Below are 26,754 nucleotides of genomic sequence, written 5' to 3' on the forward strand. Positions count from 1 at the left end.
CCGCCATTGCCTGGCCCCAGGCTGCAGTGGGACTTACATCTCTCCAGATGACCCCAAAGCAGGAACTGACCTCACAGTGTCCTGTGCAGGTGAGGGCTGAGACCCAGGATGCACCACTCACTGGGAATCTGTATGCAGCACAGCCAGAGGTGGCCACTGCTCTCCTAGAGTGCTGTCTGGGGAGGAGACAGGCTCCTCATCTGGCATCACCCAAGGCCCTGGCAGGTCACTAAGATTTTGTACAGTTGGGCAGGTTCTACACTGTATCTGGCAGGATGAGCTAAGGGGTCCACTTTGAGAATGGAGTCCTGACCCCAGAGTGTGGCGTGCACTAATGGAACCAAGCCACCATAATGCTCTGACCACATCTGACTGACCTGAACAAGTGTCCAGTGCTCCCGCCAGAGCCTTGCAGATTCAGTGTCCAGACATGAAACCCCACCTCCAGGCAGGACGCCACACCTGAGCAGGGGAGGACAGGACTGTGGTGCTCTTGCTGTTCTCACAGGGAGCTCTCCAGAGAAGCAGGAAGCAGGAAGGATTCCCGGATGGTGGGGCATGTCCCGCTTTGTCCCCAAACCTCAGGCTGCCCTTGGTGAGGGTGAGTGCTTGTTCCCTGACAGCCATCCTCCCTGAAGACAAGGGGGATCTGTGGGGACTCTGGAGCCCATCACCTGGGACGCTGCAGCGAGGGCTGCCACGTGCTCAGGACATGGACCCTCCGGGCTGCAGAGCCGTCTCTCAGAACTGCCTTCAGCTCCGAAGTCGCCAGCTGGGCATGCAGACCTGCTGAATCCCCTTTGCCAGCCTGGGAGGGGGCAGAGGCTCACAGTGGCCTTGCCACGTGGCACTCAGGGCTGGCCTTCACGGTCTTGGCTGTGCGCCTGCCTCCCACCTGCACCCCACACAGGACCCCTGAGCATGTGGGCGCTGCTCCTGAAATGCTGCCTGGTCGTGCTTCCTGCTGTGGAACAGGGTCTCCGTGTGTCCACTGCCCTGGTGGCAGGCCTGCTTTCAGAGGTTCCCTGGGAAGTCACCACATTCTGTGCCTGTGGGGCCCTTCTAAAACCCAGCTGGTACTCCCCCCGCAAAGGAAGGTGGTCCTCTGTGAGGAGCAAAGCTGGGCCCGTGGGTGGCCCCGGTGCAGCCTCAAAGTCACATCCAGTGCTGTCCATCCGCAGGCCCTGTTTTCAGCGTCAGCCCCTGCTGAGTCCCCTCTATGGATGTCCCCTCAGCTGCGCCAGCACAGGGAGAAGGCCATGCTCCGAGTGGCAAGGCCAAGGCGGTCCTGGGAACCTGGGAGCCAGGGCCAGGCATTTCTGGCTGCTCCTGATGTCACGAGCCCACCTCTGAACCAGTGTGCAGGGGCATGGTGAATCAGAGTGTCCCCAGAGGCACCCGTGTGGAAGTCCTGGTCTCCAGAGCCGCAGAGTGCCCAGTGCACTTGGTGCTCAGGTGGGCTCTCGGGAAGCAACAGGTCCGTGAGCTTCTGACCTCAGCTGTGGTTAATGATTTGATGGCATTACTGGGAGGTGGGACCTAGCTGAAGGGACCTGGTCCTTGGAGGTATGGCCTTGGGGACTCTGTCCCTGGCCCCTTCCTCTGCTTCCTGGCTGCCACCAGCTGAGTGGCTTTCCTCCCCCTCGCCTCAGGCCTGGAGCCATGGAGCCAGCTGCCCATAGACCGGACCCTCTAAAACCCCGAGCCAGCCATCTGTCCCCTGAGTTGTTGTCTCAGGTGTTTTGCCCCAGCCATGAAGAGCTGCTGCGCACAGATGGAGGTTTGCCAGGAAGGCTCTGCAGCGTGCCACCTAGCACTGTCCCCATCAGCTGGGGACCACTGCCCTGTGCTTGTCCACCCGCCCACTGTGGGTAACCCTTCCGGGCGCCAGGCATTCTGTTGGACGGCTGCTGCTCAAGTTCCATGACCACCTTGAGGTTTCCTCGGAGATTTCAGGTCCAGGGAGGCTCACAGAAAGGTCAGCATTTTCCTTAAAATCAATCTTGGAGTGGTAAGAGGACGCAGCGGGACGGAGCAGAGAAGCACCAGGCGTCTCCCCACCCCTGCACCTGCGCAGGCCACCCTGCCCTCCAGGGCCCCTCCAAGAGCAGCTCTGCTGAGAAGCACCTTGGGCCTTAGGCCTTCCCAGGCCCGGCCGCTGTCCCCGTCTGCTCCCCCACAGGGGAGTTTGGGAACTGAAGAGCACAGTGCTGGCATGTGGTCTGCTCTTGGGCCCTGATGTGGGCACGTCCCGAGGTGAAGTGTGGCCAACTGCCAGAGGCAGGACAGAGGAATGGAGGACACCTGGGGACTGGGAAGCTGTGGTGCTGGGTGAGCAGCCTGGGCCAGCACGGAGGCGGGTCTGGGTGTGGATGCCAGGCAAGCGCTCTCTATCTGGATGACCCCTGCCCCAGCTCCCAGCCACTCCCCCAGGGGCTCAGGCACCTCACAGCATTCACTGAGACCCCCAGACTCAGCTCAGGTCCAGGGTCAGGCAAATGTCCTCTCCCCAGCCTGTCCCCTGAATTACCCACTTCCCCAACAGTCAGAAGACCAGAGGTCCAGGAGTGAGCAGCCAGGAGGCCTGGGCCCTTAAGACCAGCGACCACGTGGGTGGCCAACTGGAGCACAGCATGGGGCCAGCCCAGCCAGGCATTCTGCCCTGTGGGAGGAACAGGGCCAAGGCTCCTGCTAAGGGCAACCTGAGGGAAGGTTCCAGCACCCTCACCTGGCCCTGGGGCTGCCCCACAGGCCCTGTCCACTCCGACCCTCAACGTTGCCTGCAGCCCTCAAAAGGGAAGCCACAGCCTGAGCCTCCACGCACTCCAGAGTGGCCCTGGTCTGTGGCTTAGTGCCCGGTCATCACAGGGCACTGAAATGTGGCTTGTGCAGTGAGCTGGGCTCTGGAACAGCCCTGTGCCGGGCTAGCAGGTGACCCCAAGTGCAGTGTATATCCCCCACAGCCTCCACGAGGGGCAGGGCTGCAGCTGCCTCCCAGACTCCTGGTGGGATTACTGAGCCCCCAGTGGTGATGCACCCCAGCCCCACCCCCCAGCAGCTGCAGGGCTGGACCTCAGCATAGGCCGAGTCTAGGGGACCATTTAAGGTCAGGGGTGGGGGCTACATGGGTCAGAAACTGCTGACCAGGGTAAGGCTGCAGCCCCTTCTGTCCCGGGGGCAGGGCTAGGGAGGAACTCAGATCGGGATGGTGGCCCTGGGGACAGTCACTCTCCAGCTGATTCTGGAGAAAACTGTGGGTGGGGCCCTTGTTCCTGGGTCCTGGCTCACCCCTGGGGCTATGGGGCCCCATGACCTTGGGGGCCTATCCAGGTCCTGCCCACCCCCTCAGACATTCCGAGAGACGTGCTTTCCAGGGGCCGATCGGACTCCACAGTGGGTGACTTTATTTTTAGAAAAGGTGGCAGTGTTGCTCAGCCACACTGGTGGCACAGGCAGGTGCAGGCCAGTGGGGTACACGGGGCAGGGAGACGGGTGCCAGTGACCGGCCGGCTGGTGAGGGTGAGGGCTGCCTGTGCACACTTGGCACGGGTGAGGAGACGGGCGCCAGGGTGCTGCGTCCTGGAGGCAGCCTGCCCCGAGGCCTGACCGGGGGCTGGAGAGGCCAAGAGGGCCCCAGAGCCAGCAGAGCAGACCCCCTGGGCCCGACTGTGTGGGCACAGCAGGTGGCAGGCAGGCCTCAGAAGCCCTTGTCGATGCTCAGGGTGCGGCGGGTGACGTGCTCCAGCTCCCCCGACACGTAGGAGGCCATGTTGATGCGGTAGTGCGCCAGCATCTTCAGCATCAGCCGCAGGCTCAGCCACCACTGTTCTCGCGGCATGCGGTGCCTGGGTCAGAGGCCAGGGTTGACCAGGGAGCTGGGCCCAACCCCATGCCCTCCTCTCAAAGGCCACTGCCCCACGTGACATCTGGGGCTGGCACATGCAGAGGTCGGGTGCCAAGGCCTCAGCCTGACCAGCCTGCCCTCTCCCCCTCCCCACTCTGCTCTGTGCTGGACGAGAGGCCTGTACCATGGCCTGCTCAGGACCTGGGTGGGAACGAGGCAGCTCGCAGGGTCAGGGTTTGCAGGGGCTAGGAAGGTCTGGCCCTGGTTCACCCTTCTCCACGTGGTTCTGGGGGACTCACTCAAAGTCAGTGTCTTTCTTGAGCTCGGTGACTGGGCTGAAGGCCACTGCCTTCTTCCGCAGGCCAATCACACAGGCTGAGTCTGGGGCATTGGCAAACACCCGTCCTGTGGACAAAGGCACGTGCTGGCCGCAGGCTGGGTGCAGCCGGGGCCTCTCCAAGGGCAAGGCCGGGCCTTAGGGCCGCCCCACCTACCCTTGCGGTAAACAGCGCGCAGCTTCTCTGACATCCAGAGCATGGCCTTCACCCCCAGCTTGGTCCCATAGTTCCGGTCAAAGGGGGTTGGAGCACCACCCTGAAAACAGACAAGGTGCTGGCCAGGCTGGAGAAGAGACTCCATGCAGATGGGTTCCCAGGTGGCACACACCTCCACACATCCAGGCCACCAGGCCCCGCTGAGCCTGACCACCCCAGCCTCCTGCCTCTGCATTGTCCACACCTGTGCCCACTGCCTGGAGGGCCTCAAAGTCCAGCCCAGGAGCTGGCAGTGGGGGGCCCCCAAGCCTCACATCCACAGGCCTGAAGTGGAGGGGATGCCAGTGTCCCCTGGGAGCCCCAGCCCTGCACAGAGCAGTTGCAGGAATGGGGTTCCCAACACCTGAGCCCTGCGGGGGCAGGTTTTCCCAGGCCCACCCTCTGCACAGACCTGCTGCAGGTGGCCCAGGACGTTGGTCCTGCAGTCGAAGACGCCCTTGCCCTCGGAGGAGTAGAGGTTGTAGAGGAACTCCGTGGTGTAGTGCTCGTGACACTTCTCATTCCTGGAGGGGCACAGGGCGGCCGTCGGTCCTACCAGCCCCATCCTGTCCACAGCCCCCCAGGGGGGTGCCCAGAGCCCTGGGGCAGCTCACCGTAGCACCAGGCCCCTCTGGATGTCCGTCTTCATCTTCTCCGTCATGTGTTCCACGTTGGCCTGGGGAGGAGGATAGGGATGGGCCCAGGGTGGGGTGGACATATTGCAGAGGAGCCCGTGGGCAGGGGTCAGCAGGGCCTGGATGCCCCCGGTGGAAAGTGAGGCAGGGATGCTGAGGCCTGCATCTCAGGAGGGCCTGGGTGGACCCCTGGCACTCTGCAGCCGCAGTGGGCAGGCTCACCTTCAGGTCGTGGATGTTGAAAGGGTCTTCAAAGACGTAGGCAGCATCAGCGCCCACAGCAATGCCCGTCACAGTGGCCAGGTAGCCACAGTAGCCCCCCATGGTCTCCACAATGAACACGCGCCGCTTGGTCCCTGAGGCCGACTGTTTGATGCGATCACAGCTCTGGGGGATCAAAGGGATTGTTGGGGTCTGTGTCCCCACCCTCCCTGGTGGGCCACAGGCTGCCACACTGCAGGGACCCTAGGGACAGGGACCAGGAGGCTGCAGCTCATGCTCAGGGTGTCCATAGCACCTCACCACAGCCAGGCGGGGGCAGGCTGGGCGGCCTGCTACCTGGTCTACACAGAATCAGGGACTGGCAGCTGGGACGAGTCTACACTCAAGGGACAGTGGACAGTGGCTTGGGGACATTTCTGGTAGCACCAGGAAGGCAGTGTCACCAGCATCCCGTGAGTGGGGTTGGGGATGTGGCATCAGACTCCCAGGGTTGGGCCAGGGTCACAATCTGCCACTCGGGGTCGCGCTAGAAACAGGTGGGATGGTGATATGTGATGCTTAATGCCAACCACAAGGAGTTCGGAGTTCGGAAAGGAGATTGGTCAGGCGCTGGGCCGCACGCCTGATCCTTGGTGACTCGGGAGGCTGAGGCAGGAGGATGGAAAGTTCAAAGCCCCAGCAACTTAGTGAGGCCCTAAGCAACTCAGCAAGACAAAGGGCTGAGAACATGGCTCAGTGGGTAAGTGCTCCTGGCTCAATCCCTGGTACCAAAAAAGAAAGGAAGGGAAAATTCAAGGAAAAAAAAATGTTTAAAGGGAGACAGGACAATACAGGAAGTTTCTTGGGGTCTGGGCCAAGGTGAAGCCCAGGTGTGCTTCAAGAGCCAATGGGAGGTGCCCTGTGCAGGGCCTGAGGGCGAGGTCCCACCCCCAGGGCGCGGGGAGCTGGGGCTGGGCCGCAGAGCACTGGCGCGCATGCCCAGCGCCCGGCAGCCCACACCATGAGGGCGGTGAGGAGGGCCAGGGCAGGTCCGCAGTGGAGGGGCGTCACCCCCAGGAGGGGCGCAGTGGGCAGGACCCCGGGACCCCGCCCCCGCACCTCCATGGCGGCGTTGACGGCCGTGTCCGAGCCCAGGCTGAAGTCCGTGCCGGGCACATTGTTGCTGATGGTGGCGGGGATGACGCACATGACGATGCACAGCTCCTCGTAGCGCCCGCGCGCCTCCACCAGCTGCAGCACCCCCTCATAGGCCTGCGGGCGAGGCGGGACGGGGGGAGGGGCGCGCTGCGTGCGGGCTCACCCTCCTCCCTGACCTGCGTGCGGCTGGGCGCGGAGGCCAGGAAGGCCGGGGGCTCTGCGGTCTCCCCTTGCCTGGCCTCATCCCGCGGCAGCTTCCAGGGAAGCCGCGTCCGCTGAGGGCCAGAGGGCTCCGTGGAGCTGCGGAGCCCACGTCCACCCCCTGCTGGCTTATCCTTCTGTATCTACGGGCATGGCCGTCAGGGACGTCTGAGGACACCTCGCGGGCTCCCCAGGCTCCCCTCTCCTCCTCGCCAGCCCAGGGCTGTCAACCGAGGAAGCCTTCAGGAGTCGGTAACTGCCCCAGCCCCAACCCCACAGTAAGCACCCTGACCCTCCCACCACCAGCATGGTGACCTGAGGCAGCACTTCCACCAGGTGTGTGGGCAGGGCTGCTCAAGTGGCCTGAAACAGGAGAGCCCCACTCAGGACTCTGGGCAGGGCAGCCCTTACCTCAAAGCCGCCGATGACCAGCAGGGCATGGATGTTGTAGGTGCGGAGATTCTCCACAATGGCCTCCAGGTGGGCCTTGGGCAGGGTCCTGAAGCAGATGCCATGTGGACATGTGTGTCCAAGGACTCATGTCCACACTGTCTGACCCCAGAAAGCTCATGCCTCGGCCACCCCAGAGTCCGTGATCAGTCACTGAAACGCCCCTCCCTGAGACAGTGAGCTCCGTGCAGGGACAGAGATGTGGAAGGTGGCCATGAGTGGCCTGGGCACCTGTTTATCATCCTGAGACCACCAGACCCTGGGATGGAGACCACAGCCACAGCTGGCATGCCTGGTGATAAGGCCAGGAGAGGCCAGACCCCAGCAAGAGGCACAGGCGCCCCTGCTCCAGCCCACTCCCACGCAGCGCCCACTGCAGCTCCTCTGCACAGCCAGCCGCAGCTGAGCTCAGGCCAGGAGGCCCCGGCCCGGTCAGCTCGGCTGACCCAGAGCTGCCAACGGGGCTTGCTCCTAGGACTGCAGGGCTGGTGTCCTCTGTGACCCTGGAGACTGCCCCTGGCTCTCCCCTCCCACTGCCCAGTGCTGGCAGCTCACCTCTTGGTCCCCAGCATAGAGCCACCGCGTCCCAGCCAGCCAGCCACATCATGCCAGCCCACTTCTTGCACCTGGCAGGTGGGGGGGGTGGGGTACAGGTTCAGGGGAGTGGAGTCTCCCAGCTCCTTCTCAGCAAGGCAGGCCTGTGCCCAGGAACAAAGGCCATGCCACGCTGACCACTGCCACACAGCCAGGGTGGGATCTCCAGGCCTGGCTGGCAAGGCTAAGTGGACGCAGTCCCTCAGCTTCAGAAACCCAACAGCTGGCCCCTGTACTGGGCCACTCTGAGGTTTGCATGTCAAGAGCCCCCCAAAGGACCAAAGGGCAAACAAGACCCAACTACAGCAGGTGCAGTGCTGGGCCCCAGCCCCCGCCCCCAGCAACACACCCACCTGGCCCTTGGCCAGGCCTTCAAAGCCGTCATGCACCACGTACACCGTGTGGCCATGGGAAATGCCAGTCCGCACCGCAGAGCGCACAGCTGCATTCATGCCGGCTGCCGGGGCCCCCACATTCAGGATGGCCAGGGAGAAGTTGGACTGCAGAGAGAAGGGACAGGACCGGAGCATGAGACACATGCTGGACAGGGAGTGAGCGAAGGCAAGCGCTGTCCACTCCGCCAGCTCCCCTGGAGCAGCACACATCTGTCCTAATTCCAAAAGACGCTGAGAAAGACCCCAGGAGACACGGTACAACCAGTAGACACTGCAGTCCCCAGCAAGGGGAGTGGCCGCTGGCACCCAGCAGGGCTCCTGGGGCAGCATCGGGGCATAAGCAGAGGTGAGGTTGCAGGCAACGGCCCATTCTCAGGGCAGGGCCAAGGGGTGTGGGGAAGGGGGCTGCGGCCATCCTGCCCCCCAGCAGCCACTCTAAGTGAGTGACCAGCTCCACTGGCTGCTGCAGTCAACCCTGCACACCCGAAATGCAAGTAGGGGGTCAGTGTTACACACAGCACGCCTGCACCGCCCTCCTGCGCCACCTCTGCACCCAGCGTGCACCTAGCACCTCAGTATACCTGGCTCTGCAGCAGCCAACTCCTAAGGGCAGCGTGGCCCGACTGTGGTTCCTACCACCAAGCCAGCCTGCTGCCCCCCGAGGGGGTCACGCACCAGCCAGGTCCCAGGAGGGGCAGAGAGACCACATGGCTCCACCAGACATGCTGTGGGCACCAGGAGGCTGCAGGAGCACTGGAGGGATGGCTGAGGTGGGACAGTGGGCACCCTGGCCAGGCTGCACAGCCTCTGGAGCCCACCTCCAAGAGACCTATGAGCCAGAACCCACTGTGAAGTGTGTGGGTGGCCCCTCCTTGATCCTGGGACAAAGAAATTAGCCCTTTGTCATCCTGAGTCTGTAACACCCCTTAACCTGAGAGACTCTGCCTGCTGGTGCTGTCCTCTCAGTGTTACATCATGGGCCACTTCGTGCCTTGTGCCAAGTGACAAGAACCAGCCCACTCTGCATTGGGGTCCCTGGACTCTGCACTGTGGCCCAGGCTTGGCTGTGGGACCTGCTAGTCCAACTGGCACCTGTGCCCACAAGCAGAGCCCAACCTAAGACCCCTTGCTGCTCAGACCCCAGGCAGCAGAGAAGGGCTCCACAGGTCAGCTTGGCCAGCCCCAGCTCACGGACCCCAGGCTGCAGGGCGGGGAGGCACGCAGCCGGTGGGCTGAGGGCCCCTGAAGCAACATGGCCAGCTCTGCTCCCTCGCCTCACCTTCTCCTTGGAGAGCTTCTGGTGGGCGAGCAGTTTGTAAATGTTCCAGTTGTTCTCGAAGCTCCTGGAAGGAAGCGGGTCATGCAGCTCAGCCCCAGCCACGCCACCACGCAGTGCAGGCCACGGCTCCGCCCAGCAAAGCTGGTCAGGCACACGCCCTGGGGCTCTGCGGGGACCCGGCACAGCCACAAGGCAGCCAGACTGCGCAGCGTGGCTTCCCGGTTGTCACACTCCTGCTGGTGCCTTCGACAGCAGGCTCAGTCCCCAGCACCCACAGGGTGGTGACCAGCAAAGCATCCAGCCTGTGCAGCCCCGGCAGGAGCAGGAGCGCAGCAAGGGGCCGTCAGAGCTGCACAGGCAGAGTGGCCGGGACGCCTGCAGGAGAGGGGCATTCACACCACCAAGGACCGGAGTCCACACAGCTGCTGGCCTTCGCTGACCCATCAGCCCACCCGCCATGATGTACCAAGCCAGCTGGAACCTCTCTGCATTGGGTGCTACCCACCCCCGGTCTGCCCTTCAGCCATGCCACGCATGTCCAACAGGTTCTGTCCTGGCCACCGAGACCCACGTCCACCCCAGCCAGCTTCTTCACTGCAGACCCAGTGCCCCCCAAGCTCCCCCAGCTAGGCTCCCTGAAGAATGCTGAGGGGACCCCAGGTGAGCGCCCGCAGAGCCCACCTCTGCAGCTGAGCACAGCCCACGCCGGCCCCAACCGTGGGGCGAGCGGGCAGCGCCCTCACCTGCCTCGGAGCTGGATGGCCTCGTCAAACCTCCGGTCATCCATGGCTTTCTGCACTTCCTTTGTCTTAAAGAAGCAAAAGCACAGGCGTCGGAGGCCCTGCGCGCCCTCACGGCCACAGCCCACCCCGTGGCTCCCGCAGGGGAGATCCGCCCACCATCCTCTCCCAGCCCTAGTCCGGCAGGTCCCTCAGCAGGGGCCAAAATCGCAGCCATGGGAGCTCCCCTGGTGCCTGACCCGGCCACCTGTCCTCCCCAGCAGGGGCAGCCCAGGCCTTGCACTGCCTCAGACCCAGGGTCCTGGGCCAGAGCCCTGGGAACAGAGCCCCAGACCCATGACCACGGCCAGCGTGTGCTGAAGCAGGGCCCTGGAGTCACAGCAGGTCCTCCGGGAAGAGAGCATCAGGACGCCAGTCCCTGCCCACCTGCGGCCCTCCCTTCCCTGCAGGTCCCAGGGCAGAGCCGGTCTCAATCCTGACCTCACAGCCCCTCAGCCTCACCTCCCACCCCCTCCTGGATCCCTGCTCCAGCCACAGCAGTGTCCCCGTTGGACCTGTACCCACCGTTCCACTGCCTCCCTGCTCCTCCTCGTCCCTCCCTGCTCCTCCTCGTCCCTGTCCCTCCCATTCTAAACCAAACACACGTCCCACTGGGCTTCTAAGGTCAGCCCAAGGCCACTGAGGGACTTTGGCTCCTCACCACCGCCAGGTCCCCTGCAGCTGACGCCCCTCTTGGGCTGTCTCACCTGGGCTGTGCCCACGCCCCTCCCCCACCATTGTGGCCCTCCCTCATGAGGCCCGTGCTGCACTGGGGGACAGCATGGCAGAGCCACCCCACCCGTCACACCAGCAATGTCGGAGGAGGGCAGGGCAGTGCAGGGCAGGGCAGGTGGCACCGGCCTGAGGGCGGCGTTATGCAGGGAGGGGCTGGTACTCACCACCTGCACACACTCCATGAGGGGCAGCCGCACGGGCTGGTTCCCCGAGAGGCTGACCACGCAGGCTGGCGTGTCGGGCGTGGCCTCCAGCAGCGCCATCACGGCCTCCACGCCCATCTTGCTGCTCTGTGCAGAGAGGGGTGCTCAGGCTGGCGCAGCCCACCTTCACGGCAGCTCCCCTGCCCATCTGCTCTGCCCAGCCTGCACGGCTGCCCTCTGCAGACGCACACACCTCAGCTTCAGCCCCACTCGGCCAGCTTCTAGAACATGGTGGCCAGCATCCACAACAGCTGTCGGCCACCACTTCACAGGCCTCCCACAGTCCTGCCAGGAGGGCCTGGCCTGGCCCCGGGGCAGCAGGGGAGGGCTGGAGGCCTCTCCAGGTGCCTCCCCCACAGAACCCCTTGAGCCCACCGTCCTGCTGCGGGTGCAGGTGGTGAGCACGGGGACTACAATGTCCAGAACTGCCCGCTGGGGCCAGCCCCGAGTGCAGGTCCTGGCACAGCCAAGGAGCGCCAGCCAGGCGATGCAGGGCCCAAGCAGGCACCACCTGCTCCATGACCACAGGTGGCAGGTCCCCCTGGGCAGTTACTGGGCACCGGGAGGCGGCCAGTTAGCCTCCTGGGTTCCTGCGCTTCTTGACAGCAAGGCCCACCTGCTCATTACTCTAGACTGTCTTTTCCAGGACATTAGGGGACAGTCCCAGAAAAGCAATGGTGGCTGTCTCAGGAGCAGCTGGCAGGCCACGGCTGAGATTCAGGTTCCCACTACATGGAGGTGTCACCGCGTGCTCCTCATGTCACCCGGTGGGGACACAGGCTCAAGACCAGCCCAGAAGCATGGAGACTCTGGGGGCGGCCACAGATGTGAGTGATACACTGTCCTTTGTCTGACCCAGTGTCTTCCACCAGTGTCCACACACTGGCCAGCTAGTCTGTGACCTCCAGATAGGGAGGGACCCCTGCGTCTCCCTATTCTTGGTGCTGCACCCCCCCCACCAAGCTGGGTGGTGGCTGGCTTGGCCCAGTCCCAAGCCCCTTGTGGGGTCTTGGATGTGCACCTGATGCATTGTGTAGGGGGCAGCGGAGGCCTGGCCAGGTCAGCGAGACCCCTCCAAGGGTCAGTGAGTCCCATCCAGGTCTTTGGCAGGCCCAGGCGGAGCCCACACACGGACATTCTTCTGGGAAGGCTCAGAGCAGCACTGGGCCAGGCCACAGCATCATGCAGTCTCAAACCAGCCTAAGTCTCGTCTGCCTGGTCCCCTGCCAGGGTGACCAGCCCTCATGTGCAGCCTCTTTGCCACCCATGGGCCTTCCTGGCCCCAGGCCTGGCTCCACTTGACTCCTCAGAGGACGAGCTGAGACTCAGCTGTAATCAGCACCACTGACAGCAAACCCAGAGAGTCCAAAACCACCGGGAGGCCACCAGTCAGGCCCCTCTCTGCTCACCCCCACTCCCCCCACCCCCAGGAACCTGCCCACAGCCACCAAGGGGGTCTGCAGCCCCAACTACCAACGTGTGCAGTGCAGAGGGCACTGACAAGGAGACACAGGCAGGGTGGGGCCTCGTGGACCCCAGGCCCAAGTTCTGCAGAGACAGGGAGCTGAGCCTTCACCCAGGGAGGACCGGCAGCAGAGAGACGCTGACCGCACGCCCAGCACGTCACCGTCACGTGCACACCACTCACCCCACACCCGTGCAACCGCTCACCCAGCCAGGGCGACGCCCACCTACCAGGACACGGTCGAAGGCTGAGGGCGTCCCTCCTCGCTGCACATGGCCCAGCACGGTCACTCGTGTGTCAAAGCCCAGCCTCTGGACCACCAGCTGGTTGTGGGGAGAGATGGGGGGCCATGGGCTCCTGTGCCACCCGTTGCCCCCCGCTCCACTGGCCTGGCCCGGAGCTCACCCCTGCCCAGCCTCAGAGCCTGCAGGGCAGCCAGGAGGCTTGCGTCTGAGCTGGGGGTCGTGTGAGTGTGCACAGGTGAGATTTCCCAGGTGTGCGTGTGGGTGTGTACAGAAGTTCGAGTGCACTTTCATGGGATGTGCTTGCACACCGCAGCCCTGGACTTGTGGCCCTGGGCATGGGGACAGAGGAATCCACAGCAGGTGGGCCCCTGGTACAGTGCAAGGGGACACGGTCACCCAGTAGGAGCCCAAGGAGGGGGCACAAGGGCCAGGACCATGCTCCAACAAGGGGAGCCCAGGGCAGGGGTCATAGGAAGGCTCCTCCTCATGGGGCAGGGGTGTCCAGCTGCGGATCCAGCATGGAGCAAGGGGCACTCTGTCACTGAGGTGGAGCTGGGCTGTCCCTGGGGTGCTGGGGGCCCAGCCCTGAAGGGAACTCATCCTGGATGACAACTGGAACCCAGAGAACGGGGGCTTCCAACACAGAGACGGACAGTGCCCAGGGTCAGGCCCAGACAGCTGTCCCCACAGAGCGAGGGTGGGGACCCATTGAGAGCCCTGGAGGAGTGCAGACGCAGGAGCACTCTGACCCCGTGACCCGTCCCCACCCTCCCCTCCCCATGGCTGGGCCCACCCCAGGGCGTCGGCACACTCACGTCCTTCACATAGCTGGACGAGATGGGCTTCCCGTTGCGGTCGATGGCGCCCTCCGCAATGATGATGATGTTCAGCCGGGACCCCCGGCTCCGAGTCTGAGTCAGAGACACCCCAGGCTTCACCCACTGGCAAAGCCACCGAACATGGCCCTGGCCCCTGGAGCCGCCCTGGGGTCTAGGTCCTGGACCAGGACACGGTACCCTCAACCCCTGTGAGCCAGGGCAGACCCTCCCCCAGCTCTGCAGGACCTGAAAGGGGGCCTGGGGTGCAGAGGGAAAGCTGAGTCAGGGCCCACGAACCCCAGCGCCCTCCTGGGGGGAGGGAACACGGGGCAGGAGGCGGGGAGGGGGAGGGGGACCCGAACAAGGGGCAGGAGGCGGGGCGGGGAAAGACCTGGGGCCAGGGCCACAGCACATGCTACAGGTGAGGCCATCTAGTCCCAGGGCCTGGGCAGGGCCATCTGCAAGGAGGGCAGAGGAACCCATAGGAACAGTGCCCTCCCCAGTCCCTGAGCCAGATCCCCGGTGGCTAGCCTGGGACACTCAGGTCCCCTCTAAGCCTCTGTTCTCATCCTTAGATGGGTGACCTCATACAGCTGACCACCAGACAGGGCTCCCTGGATACTGCACCCTGAAGCCACTGGTCAGGCCAAAGACGGCACATGGGGCCCCTGATGCCCCTAATACCCCACACCAAGCCTTGCTCCATGGGACAGTGACAGTGCTCATGGTCACACAGCTCCCTGACAAGTTCAAAGTGCTCTGCACTCCTTCTCTCCTCAGTGATGTCCTGTGATTTGCTCTGACCTGTGAACCCCCAGGTCCACAGGGGCCCCCAGAGCCTCAGACATGGAGACAGGTCGGAGCAGCTCATGTGCGGCCTGGGTGCAGTCAGCTGGGGTCGCGGGCGGGAGGGCTGCCCGGAGGAGGCAGTGCTGGTACAGGGGGCTCAGAGGGGACAGGGATGCGGGCAGATCCAAGAGCCGGGGCCTCCCTCTCTCTCCCTTAAGGCTCGGGTGGTGGGCAAGGCGAGAAACACCTGCACTCGGAGGGAGCAGGTGCCCACGAGAGGCCCAGGTGCCTCCTACCAGGCAGGAGGCTGCAGAGCCCAGATCCAGGCCACTGAGCCAAGTGAGCAGAGGAGCTGTGGCCACAAGGGCCAGCTCTGTCCTCACTGCAGCCAGCCTGGAAGGGCTCCACCCAGGGGGAGCACGGCCTCACCCACGGGCTCTGCCTCCACTGGGGAAGGTTCGAGAAGCCAGACCATGACCTTCCGGGCTGCCCAGTGGGAGGGAGGAGGAGCCACAGTGAATGGGGGTGAAGCCGCCACACTCACGTGGGGACTGGACCTGTGCCAGCCCCAGGCCAGCCAGCTGCTCCTGAGCTGTGAGCCTGCCCCCGGCCCCCCGCAGAACACAGACCCTCTGGACCCCGGAAACCAGAGCCAAAGCCAGAACCTCCGTGCCCCTGGGCCCACCCTGCTCCCCCAGGCCTGGGCAGAAGCTGCAGGAGGGGCTCCGTGGCCTTCCACCCACCATGCGCCCCAGCCTGACTACAGAGTCAGCCGTCCCAGTGGGGGGCCTTGAGGGTCTGCAGGACAGAGTCGCCCATTCTATCCAGAACCCCCTCCAGCAGGAGCTCAGGGCTGCAGGCCTGGCACCCTGCTCCAGCCCTCCCAGGAGGCCTCGCCTCCCTGTCCTCTCCTGCTCCCACTCTGGCCATGGGCACTCCTGGCCATTCATCCCCCTGGCTCAGAACCCACCGACAGGCGCCCGGCTGCCCTCAGCAGGGAGAACAGGCCTGGGATGAGTGGCCAGCCCCAGCCCCTCACCACCCTGAGCCTGCCACCTGGGTGACTGCGCTGCACCCTGCACCCGCATCCTCAGCTTCAGTGGCTCACACCCATGGTCACTGTCCCAGGAAGCCCGGTCACCACGTTCCCTGCTGACCACACAGAGCCGAGCCCAGGACAGCGGCCAGGGTGCCCCTCTCTGCAGCCCTGGCCCACCAGGGGCAGGACCACAGGTGCACGCAGGTGTCCACACCCCAGAGGGGCCGACAGCTGCTGTTGAACCAGTAGGACATGATGGACAGCCACAGAATCAGAGGACACTCCCCAGGGTCCCCTGAGGACATGCCACCCAGGGCCATCGAGGGCGGCAGCGGGGCCCTCAGCCGCTCACCTCACCCAGCCTCTCGCACATGAAGTTCTCCCAGCCTTCCTCAGGGGGCGACTCGGGGATGAACAGCCAGTCTGCCCCCGAGGCCAGCGCCGACACCAGAGCCAGGTACCTGCAGGAGTAGGTCCAGCCGTCTTCTCCTGTCCCCCCTGCCCCAGCGCTCGTAGCTCACAGCCTTCAATGAGCACTATGGCATGCCAGACGCCAGGGAAGGTGCCGTGCCCACCCCCGCTGTCCCCCCCCCAGCTGGCCAGGACAGCCCTCCTCACCCGCAGTGCCGCCCCATCACCTCCAGCACGAAGGTCCTCTGGTGGCTGTGGAGACGGAAGGGGCAGTGTGTCAGGGCCGCAGAGCTGTGCCAGGCTGACTGGCCCACGTACAGGGGCACAGGCAAAGGAGACTGCCCTGCCCCCATCCCCAGGGCTAGAGACACCCCGGGCTCCCCAACAGCCTCTGTCCAGTTGTCTGATGTGCACTAAGGTCAAAGGCCACTTGCCAAGCCAGGGTCTGGCTGTCCCCGACATGACCCCAAGGAGCCCCTGCAGGTGCCACTACCCCCAAGGGCAGCAGCCACCGGGGCTGGGCCACATTGCTGAGGCCCCAGATCCACCTGGCAGGGTAGGAACCCGACCCCCAGCTCCACAGCTGACCCCTGCCGACTCCTGCTGCCTCCAGGAGGCCAGCCTTACCAGGAGGGGCAGGGAGGCCGGGAGCCGTCTAGCTGGTGGGGCTCGCTCACCTCTGAGCAGTGGTGGTGATGGCGTCGATGACCTCCATGATGCGGTGCAGGGCTGAGTCAGTGCCGATGGTCATGTCCGTGCCACAGAAGTCATTGTCAATGGAGCCGACCAGCCCGGCGATGTTCAGGTGCGAATAGGTCTGGGCCGTGGTCTCCGAGATCTTACCTGGGCCAGGAGGAGCGGGAAGACCTGGCTGAGTCCATACGGCTACAGCCGGTTCCCCTGGCCACCATGAGGGGTGACGGGGCTGTCTGCACCGGGTGGTGCCCACCACACTCCACCCAACACCCTGTGGTAAGGAGCGGCCATGCCCAAGCTCCAGGGCCCCCAAGTGGCCCAGGTGAGGCTCCAAGAGGCTACTTTCTAGGCAGCAACCTGGGACACTGTGTCTCATGTCACCCTAATTCTAACCGCATTTCTGCCAACTGTGGCAGCCTGTCACCATGGCCAGAACCTCTCGGGAGCCGATCACACACTGCCACGAAGCCCAGGCCGTGCTGGAGCGCCAGCCAGCACTGCCCGGCTCCTGGATGCCAGGTCACCTCAGGTCACTCTGACCCCTCACCACCAGCTGACGCGGCCCTACATCTGGAACCACCTAGGGTCGTCCTGCCTTGGTGGCAGCCAGGCCACCGGCTCCTGCGCAGACCCACCTTCCCCCACCAGCTCCGCCAGCAGGCTGCCCCACTCGCTGCGGAAGATGTTGGCGCCCGTGAGGCTGCCGTCCCCCCCGATGACGCACAGGTTGGTGATGCCCCGCTGGACCAGGTTGTAGGCTGCTGCCAGGCGTCCCTCCCGCGTGGTGAAGGCCTTGCAGCGGGCGCTGCCGATGACCGTGCCGCCCTGCAGAGGAGAGCAGCGCCTCAGGTGGGCTGGCAGGTGGTGGAGGTCCCCGGGGGCACCAGAGGGACCAGAGTACTGGGCAGCAAGTCCAGGGACATCTCCAAGCCTGGACAGGGTCCCCACATCCCAGGCCTTTCTCAAGCAGGAGGGGACAGAGCATGATGGGTCTGGAAACTGGAAGCACCGCACATGCTTGCACACACTCGCACACACACACAGTGCATTGCTGCAGGGAGCCGGCCGGGCCCACGAGGAACAGACTTCGCCAGCCCCCGCTGGCAGCTCCGGCCTGCCCCCCACCTCAGGGCCCCAGCCCCGGCACACAGCTGCGGTGCACGGCACTCCGGGGCCAGGGTGCCCCTGCCCACGTGGCCGTGGGGACCCCACACCCATCCCCCTCTGCGCTACTCCTGAGGCCTTCCGGGCTGCGTCCATGCCCTGCAGCAGCACCCACCAGTCTGCACCACAGCCTCCTGTCCAGACCCCCGTCGTGGGCCTGGACTCCAGCCCGACCCCTGGCAGCACCACACAACCAGGAGGCCTGGGCAGCCTGGAGTGGGCACCTGCAGGATGGGGTGAGTGCACCCACGTGCTCAACGTGCTCGCGGGGCAGGAAGGGCCGCCCGGCCACAAGCCTCACCAGCTGGATGATGTTGGAGACGCTGAGCCAGTTGGCGGGCTTGATGTTCTCACCTCCTTCCACGAGGCCCTCGTAGCCCTAAAACCAGAGTGGGACGGGCATGAGACAAGGTGGCACAGCAGCCAACAGCACCCTCATCTGGGAGACGGGAGCTGGTCATGGCCAGAACCTCACCAGCAGGAAGCAGGCCTAAGGGTCCCCACCTCAAGGCCCAGCACCCCAAGGGCCTCGGGTAACGAAGGTGGGACTATGTGCATGTGGCTCCGAACCCCGTCTACACAGCCAGGGAGTCGGTTCAGTGCAGAGAACATTCACTTGGCAAAGGCTCATGGAGCAGGAGCCCACCTGGTGCGCATTCCCAACGCCAAGCACTCGTCACTGCACCCAGAGCGGGCACAGACGAGAGCAGCACCCAGAGGTCCCCGGGGAACCCACCGCCCCGCCTCCCGGGGGCACAGATTAGATCTGCCAGGAGTGGACGTGGTAGAAAGGCCCTGCAGGGGGCCTCTGCCTGCTGCCCCGCCCCGTCCTCTCCTCCTAGTGGGCCGCCCCTGTGTGAAGATCCCCGTCCTGCCGAGGAACAGCGGGAAGTCTGCAGTAGGGGCGGTGGAGACCACGCTGCTGAGGAGTCCCAGAGATGTGCTCCAGGTGTCTGAGAAGGTCCTCGTGAGTCTGGGGACGTGTGGGCAGACATGGGGCATGTTCCGTGGTGCCCCAAGTGAGTGTCCCTCACCCCCAGTGAGGACGACTCGGGCTCCGGCTCCCCATAGCACTAGGGGCACCAGTCATGCACCCACTGGCCACGGACCAGCCCTCAGAGGAGATCCAACTTGCATTTCCCTGACGACGTCTGCCACTGGCCATCTGGACAGACGAGTGCCAAGCACAGTCTGCCCACGGCCACCCTTCTCTGTCTGCAGGAGTCCCGCGTACGGGCTGGACGCAGCGTGTATGCTTCACAATGTACAGGGTGAGAGGGCAGGCCTCCCCGTGGCCCCCAGGCCCTGCAGGGCCACCACTGACCCCAGACCCAGGGTGACGCAGCCCACCGCAGCCCCGCCTCGGATGCCCAGCTCAGCGGTGGCTTCTGCTCCTCCTGGCTTTTCCAGCTGGGTGACGAGGCCAAGGGGTGGGAGGTAGTGCTCCCTGGGGAGCAGTTCACACCAGGGCACAGTGATGGTTCAGCTCAGGACACAGAGGGTCACCACGGCAAGAGCAGAGAGCTGGCGCCAGCCCTGAAGTCCACGTGGGCCAGGCCAGCGGGCACTTGCCCACCCTGCCATTGCCTGAAACACATGGTTCTCCGCGGGCCCACAGCAACCTTCCTGGCTCAGGCCAGGCCAGGCCCAGCCATGTGTGTGAAAAGCAAGGCCAGGCCCTGCCCAGGACGCTGCTGCAGGCACAGACCTGCTGAGCCAGGTCAGGCAGAGCCAGTGCAGGGCCACAGCCTGGCCCCCGCCCCGTGGGGAGGAACAAGCAGGCAGGCCCTGCAGACCCCAAGGCAGCCAGTAGGGCCTTCTACTCCTGCACCCAGATGTCTCTGCACAGAGAGGGCGCCCCTTCTCAGGCCCCACTCACTCCCCACTCCCCAGCCCTCCCCTACCCTGCAGGTCCGGCCCCAGGCAGCCTCTGAATTAGCTCCTGTCTCTAAACTCCGGAGAGGAAGGAGTCAGACCTCTCACTTAATAGAAGAAACTGAGGGTCCAGGAGGTGAAGGGACTTGCACACAGACTTGAACCCAGCCTCCCTGCCTGGAGCCCCCTGTCCTCAGGGTATGGGCCACACCTGCCCAGCTTCTTGGATTCCTAGGACTCAGATCTGCTTCTGAAGCCACTGCAGGACACGCAGGCTCCAGGCCCCATGTTAGCCTGGTGGCAGGGAGGGGCATGGCCTGCCCCTCACTGTTCCTCCTCCCACTCACTGTGTTCATTCATCAGACACCCTGTGGAGCAGAGGGTGGGCCTGCCATAGCTGGGGCCAGGACAAAGGGCACAGTGGCACACGCCTGTGATCCCAGTGGCTTGGGAGGCTGAGACAGGAGGATCGGGAGTTCAAAGCCAGCCTCAGCAACTCAATGAGACCCTGTCTCTACATAAATACAAAAAAGAGATGAGGATGTGGCTCCAAGGTGAAGCACCCCTGGGTTCAATCCCCAGTACAAAAAAAAAAAAAAAATAGAGGGCAGAGAGAGGGGCGGGGCGGAGGCCCTGGGAGAGGGCAGGCTGGTCTTGGCTACATTGTGTGTAAACAGTGAAAACAAAATAACCACAGGTGACATCAAACCACAGGACAGAGAGGGAATTCCAGATATCTGTAAGAACGAGCAGGAGAGAGGGAGGGAGGGACAGGGCATGCGTGCGTGCAGGGGCCGTGTGTGTGTGTGTGTGTGTGTGTGTGTGTGTGTGTGTCCATCCATGCACCAGAGCACCCGCCGCAGGATCAGCCCCAAACCCAGGACAGGGCTGGGAGGTGAGACACAGGAACATCCCACAGTCAGTGACAGAACAAACAAGGACGTTGCTTGGTTTCACCCTCCAGGGCCTGTCTGTGCTGGTCACTGGGCAGGGTCACAGGGCCTCAGAAGGGGACTGAGGCAGCCTCACAGCAGGAAAACACTCCCCTGGGCAGGGCCAGGACTCCAGGCTGAACAAAGACCAACAATGCCAGCTCCCCTGCCCCTCCAACTCCCCGGGAGGACCCCTGGCCGCCCCCTGGCAGCCGCTGAGCCTGGAGTGGGCTGGTTCCTGGGTACCAGGAGGCCACCAACCTCGGGCAGGTCTCCTTCCTGCAGATGCCTTGACCAGGCCCCTACTTCCTGCCTCACACTGCCCTCACCCTGTACCAGGGGCAGCCCCCACCACCACAGCCCAGGCCACCTGAGGGATTCCAAGGTGACCACATACAGTAGGCCGCAGTCAGAACCGCAGAGGCCCTGCTTCCCCGGCCACACCTGGCCGCCCTGCTTCCCCAGGGACACTTGGCCACCCCGCTTCCCCGGGCACACCTGGCCGCCCTGCTTCCCCAGGGACACTTGGCCGCCCTGCTTCCCCGGGCACACCTGGCCGCCCTGCTTCCCCAGGGCACACCTGGCCGCCCTGCTTCCCCAGGGCGCACCTGGCCGCCCTGCTTCCCCAGGGACACTTGGCCGCCCTGCTTCCCCAGGGCGCACCTGGCCGCCCTGCTTCCCCAGGGCGCACCTGGCCGCCCTGCTTCCCCGGGCGCACCTGGCCGCCCTGCTTCCCCGGGGACACCTGGCCGCCCTGCTTCCCCGGGCACACCTGGCCGCCCTGCTTCCCCGGGCACACCTGGCCGCCCTGCTTCCCCGGGCACACCTGACCGCCCTGCACCCGTGCACACGCCCTACCTCGTGGATGAGGAAGACTTTGGCGCCCACGTAGATGCCCATGCGAGTCACGGCCCTGACGGCAGCATTCATACCTGTGAGGGAGTCGGGGCGAAGCTCATCAGTCCAGCCTCCAGGACACTGGAGACCCTGGCCCACGAAATGAGACCAGCCTGGGGCGGGCTTCAGAGCCCAGGAGTGACACAAGGAAAACCCCCACGGAGCAGTAGGCCGGGGACAGCTGCTCAAGGGTCGCTGGCCTCCGTCCACTTGCTGTGTCCCCAACCTCTGCAGTCCTAACCTTGGCGACAAGATCGGCTCCGTTAGCAGAGCCCCCACCCTGCAGGCCCACAGATCCAGGCGCTGACCACGAGGACCCAAGGATGAAAGGGCAGGGTCCCCTGCTGTACAGCCTCAGGCCAGGACATGGGCGGCATGCCCTCAGAAGCACCCATGGATGCACCTCCTTCCTGTCCCCTAGCGGGCTCCCAGGACTCCCTCTGCTCGGCAGGAGTCCCTCTGGGGAAGTGGCCTGGGCCAGGTGGAGCACGCAGCACACAGGAGGCCTCTGCGGTCCGCCTCAAGGCTGCCCAGACCCACAGCAAGCAGGGCAGGCGAGACCACCCGGCCCCAGAGGGCGGCGAGTCTGCAGTCGCTCAGCTGGATGGCGCTGCTCTCCCCCAAGGAGCCTCTGCCCCCCTCCTTACCAGCCGGGCCACATGCACACCCAGACGCCCGTCCCAGGCCTCAGGAAAGCTGTGCCCGGGGGAACCATGCCCCCAGCCTCTAGAGGCCTGAGGTTCTTCTCTGCTGGGTGCCCTTCTAAAGCTCCAGGAGGTCCCTCGAGTGGAGTGGGTCTGCACCGTGACCCCAGGAGGACCCATGGCCCTACCCCGGGGCCCCAGAGGTCTCAGCTTGGCTTGAGGGCTTGGAGGACTGAGTAGTTCCGAGAGGATGCCCCCCAGGACTCGAGGAAGCCCCCTGGGCAGAGCCTCACACAGCCTGCTCCCTGTCCATGGCCCCCCGCGGCACACTGGCCACCATCCTGGGTGAGATGAGAAACCCATTCCTGGGGGAGAGCAAGCCCCTGGCCAGCAGACTCACCTGGACACCCCACACACATACCCAGGGCACAGCAAGCAGCCCTCTCCAGACCCAGCAGACACCGGTGCCAGGGCTGCTGGTGGAGAGGCACCCAGACATCAGGGTGGGCAGAGCCCAGGGGCCAGCGGGCACTCACAGCTTACACACTTGCCAGACACATCAACTGTCTCACAGCCCACGATGACAGAAGTGGGGTCACCAAGGTTAAAGAGGGGGTGCAGCAAGCACCCCAAAACCCAGAAAGCCATGCACCCCAGCAGACATGAGCACTGTCTGAGGAGATCAATGCCTGGAGTCAGGGCCAAGGCTGGGCCTTGCCCTCACTGAGCAGGGGACAGAAGGGAGAGGAGGTCAGCCAGAGCCCACAGCAGCCCCAGAGAGAGGTCCAGACCCTCTAGCAGAAGGAGAGAGCCAGCTGCTCAGACAGGACGAGGGGGCTGGAGGGAGGCAGAGGCCAGGACCCACTGCCCAGTGCAAATCTCTCTCAGGTAACCCCAGCTCCAGGGGGACCCGTGTACTACTGGCCAGGCCAGCCTGGTGTCAGCAGCTCACTGGTCAGCCTAGTGGGCTTCTTGGGAGCTCTGGGGACAGCAAAGTGCCTGGGCTAGGGTAAAGTGTGACCGTACCCCTGGCTTGCAGTGACTTCAAGACACTGTGAAATAAACCCTCATGACACCCAGAGGTAACAGCAGCCAAAACCACTGTGTTCCACACTCGGGAGAGGAGCAGGCAGCCACGTGGTGTGCGGCTCATCTCAGGCTGGGCCAGGACTGTTGCCATGGAGCCGGCCACCTGAGGGCGAGGGATCCCTAACCCTCACAGAAGCTGGCTCTTCAAAAGGCCTACTTAGCCAGGAGTGGTGGCACACGACCACAATCCCAGTGGCTCAGGAGGCTGAGGCAGGAGGATGGCAACTTCAAGGCCAACCTCAGCTATTTAGCAAGGCCCTAAGCAACTTAGTGGGACCCTATCTCAAAATAAAAAGAGCTGGGGATGTGGGTCTATGGTTAAGCACCCTGGGTTCAACCCATGGAGGGGGATAAAAAAACACGTGTATTTAACTCCCTTTAACCTGCTTTTGGGCAGCAGACCGCCCCCCACCCCCGTCAGAAGGGCAGGCAGGAGCCGCCTCAGCCGACAAGCAGCCCCCTCTCTGCTCCAAGGACTGAGCTTGCGTTTGCTCCTACAGCGGCTTCACCACGGCTATGTCCAGGGAAAACAAGGTCCCGCACAAGGTAGGGATCCTGGGATGAGGCCGCGGAGCCCCGGTTGGTCAGCAGGCCAGCCAGAGCAGGTTGCCCAAACCCCAGGCACAGCACGTGAAGACAGGGCAGGACACTCAATCCGCAGGGTACCAACAGGAAGTCAGCGACCGCACTGACCAACAGGGAAGGCAGCGCCCCAGCACTGGGCATGGGCTAGAAGGGCCTGGGAAGGAGAGGTGCCAGGGCAAAGCGGCGGCGGGCCGGGCAGGCGGGCCGACTGTGCCTGCTCCAAGTCTTCCCTTACTCCGCACAGACACCCTGGGCAACCGCCGTCCCCGAGGCTGCCGACTCCCAGCCCACAGGAAGGGACACACCCACAGCTGCGAGGACAGGACTTCCTGGCTGGCTGGAAGAAGCCTGGCAGGCCCCTTCCCCTTTAAAAGAAGGAAAACCCTCGGCTGGAGGGAGTGCTGGGTCAGGTCACAGAGCCACTCAGCTCAGAGCGGCCAGGACTCAGGCCCTGCCCCGGCAAGGCACTCACTGCCGGTACATCCTGCACACCCAGATGGCTCTGGGTCCCATTCTCCAGCAGCCGAGAGCCCAGCGCTGACACAAGGGCACACTGGGAACGTGAAGCCTGGGCAGGTCACAGGAGCAGTGCTGAGCGGGGGGTGGGGGGCCTCAGGACAGATGCTTTTCAGGATTTACAAAGCAAAAGGCGCTGCTCTGCCCAGATGCCAGCTGCTGCCCCTCATCCAGTGATCACTGTCCACTACCCTGCATTAGCCCCAAGCTCTGAACCGGGGGAGCCTGTAGTAGAGTCCCCCTCACTGCCAGCCCAACCAGAAAGACAGGTCCCCAGGCTGTAAGTCAGAGACCAGAGCCCACCTAAGAGGAGCAAAGCTTCCGGGGCTTGGGAAGACACTTGCCGGGAAACTGGCAGGGTCAGCTTGCAGGGGCTCTGACAGGCGCGCTGCCCTACTTCCAAGAGCACTGCCCACTCCAGGTGAGGCACCGAGCAGCACGTGCAGGGCAGCGGACGTGTGCAGACAGCTTTGCCCACCCCTGATGGGCCGGGGGACCTTGGTCTCAGGGTCCTTCACCAGCATCACAAACCCCATGTCTGCACTCTCAGCCCTGAGGATGGCCCAGCCCATCAGGTCCCTCCTAAGGAAAGGTGCAGGGATGGGCACCCCCAGGGGCCCTGCACGCCCACCAGCTGGCCTTCCTGACTCAGCTTCTGCTGCCTCCTTCCTGCAGACAAGCTCCATGGAGACCTCCTGGGCTTGAGGGACCCTGAGGCTCCAGGGAGGACTGGGGGCTTCACCATGCTCAGGGAGAAAGTGCCTCTCTGACAGGTAGGTAAGTCCAGCCGTCCCACAGTGCGTCTGTCCACCACCCTCTGGGCCTTTCCCACTGCTGACCTTCACGGGATGATGCTTCTCGAGGGCCCCTCCAAGCTCACGGTCTCCTCACCCAGGAAGCCACCACTGGCCAGGAGCAAACACCCTCAAGTCACAGGCAGAAGGGCACACTGACCGGCAGCCTGGGCCAGGCCCTAAGCTCCACCTGAACCCCCAGTCTGTCTCATCAGCAAGACTTCCACCTTCCTGGACTATGTCCTGATGGAATCTGTTTTCTCCCCTCTTCCCCAGCTCCTGGTGGGGGATCAGCCATCAGGACTGTGCATCAGGGAGGGCGTGTGTCTGCCCCTTCTGAACTCTCCAGAAGGAAACAGACCAGGCCCACTGCAGCCCCTCCCAGCCCACCACCTCCTTAAGGCCTCTCCTGTCTCCGGAGGACTAGGGTGGGTGAGGGAGCACTACCCCAGGCCAAGAGTAGGGTGCACTTACAGAGCCCTCCCAGGCCAGGCGGACACTACTGACCCTGGGCACCATCTGGGGCCTGTCTTAAACCAGCAGGTGAGAAGAGGACTTGGATAAGAAGCATCCCAAAGCCCCCAAAGCTCCCCTCCCGACAGCCGCCCTCTTCCCCAGCCAGGGCCCAAGTCAAAGGGCACGGGGAGGAGCGGGGAGGAACCAGGAGGTGGAGGTGCTGTCAGGGTGGCAGCCCGAGAAGGCAGCTGGGAGCGGCTGGGGAACACTGGTCCCTGCTCCTTTCGGGCTCCAGGCTGGGCTGGGTCCCATTGCCCACTCAAAGACCACCGCTCCACGTGGCTTCTGGGAGACAGAGGTCCTGACACGTGCTGCCCAGAAGAGGCGGCTGAGAGCCGGTGGCTACCGGGGGCCAAGGCCACTGCTCTGCGATCCACGCATGGGTCCCGGCCCGGCCGGCTGCGCGGACACACCCCCGGGGCCAGAGTGGACCGGGGCGGGCGAGGGCGGGGCGCCAGGAGGCCCGTGGCCCGCGGCACGTACGCGGGCGACCCAGGGCGCGTCGGGGCGGAGTCCAGGGACCGGGACCCAGAGGCGGGCGCCCGGAGCGGAGGCCAAGCTGCCCCAGTGTCCCCAGACCCCAGGGCGGGGGGGGGGGCGCTCCGGGGGAGCCCGGAGAGGGTGGGCACCCCGCTTCCCCCGGCCACAGGCCCTTGCTCCGCCGCCCACCTTGCGCGTCGCCGCCGCTGGTCAGCACACCGATGGCCTTGCCGGCCCCCGACATCCGCAACTTCTCCAGGTCCACGTTGGCCATGGCGGCGGCCGAGACGCAGGACCCGCGCTCCGCTCCGCCTGGCTCTGCGTGCCCGGTCGCTGTAGCCGGGTCCCCGCCCCGCGCCACCCGCGCCAGTGTGCCCGCCCCGGCCCGCCCCGGCCCCGCCCCCAGCGCCACGTCTGAGTGACAGGCGCGGGGACGCGGCTGCCCAGTTCTGCAGGTGGGGCGACGGGATTGGGCCCGGAGCGCGGCAACCGGGAACCGGCCGGCGCAGGGACCCAGCGCGCCGCTCTCCGGAAGTGCCTGTCCGATCCCGGAGGTGCCTGACCACACAGCAGCTGGGGTCAGGGTCCCACCATGGCCCATCGGCCGCCTGTTTCCAAACCGGTGCCCCTTAACAAACGCTCGCGCTTTTAAGCGCTCCCTGCGTAGCTGTGCCAGTGCCTTAAAACCCGTGGCAAAGGCTTCGGTGTCTTACAAACGCTTGGCCGCACGGAGTGGACCTGACTGGGGCCCAAATGCTTCCCTGCCCAGCCTGATTCCGGGGCTCCACTTGC

At 64.6% G+C, this 26,754-nt stretch overlaps 1 protein-coding gene across 2 annotated transcripts; it reads right to left on the reverse strand.

Moving 5' to 3' along the window:
* Positions 1-3,367: 3,367 nt before the first annotated feature.
* On the reverse strand, positions 3,368-26,327 carry Pfkl (phosphofructokinase, liver type). 2 transcript variants are annotated; one of them, XM_027929128.2, is made up of 22 exons: positions 26,152-26,327; positions 21,300-21,373; positions 17,936-18,013; positions 17,106-17,295; positions 16,452-16,617; positions 15,982-16,026; positions 15,716-15,824; positions 13,533-13,628; positions 12,703-12,795; positions 10,969-11,094; positions 10,034-10,098; positions 9,291-9,354; positions 7,970-8,116; positions 7,578-7,648; positions 6,984-7,071; positions 6,333-6,485; positions 5,235-5,399; positions 4,992-5,053; positions 4,790-4,901; positions 4,339-4,438; positions 4,144-4,249; positions 3,368-3,845 (listed from the first exon to the last, which is right to left on the reverse strand). In XM_027929128.2, the coding sequence occupies exons 1-22, from the start codon at positions 26,234-26,236 to the stop codon at positions 3,698-3,700; spliced, it is 2,343 nt and encodes a 780-aa protein (XP_027784929.2). In that variant the 5' UTR covers positions 26,237-26,327; the 3' UTR covers positions 3,368-3,697. The 2 variants fall into 2 exon arrangements, with proteins under 2 accessions (XP_027784929.2, XP_071471084.1); XM_071614983.1 differs by lacking the exon at positions 26,152-26,327 and adding an exon at positions 25,012-25,351.
* Positions 26,328-26,754: the final 427 nt, after the last annotated feature.

The sequence above is a fragment of the Marmota flaviventris genome, chromosome 8, assembly GCF_047511675.1.
Source record: "Marmota flaviventris isolate mMarFla1 chromosome 8, mMarFla1.hap1, whole genome shotgun sequence".
Classification (NCBI taxonomy): Eukaryota; Metazoa; Chordata; class Mammalia; order Rodentia; family Sciuridae; genus Marmota; species Marmota flaviventris.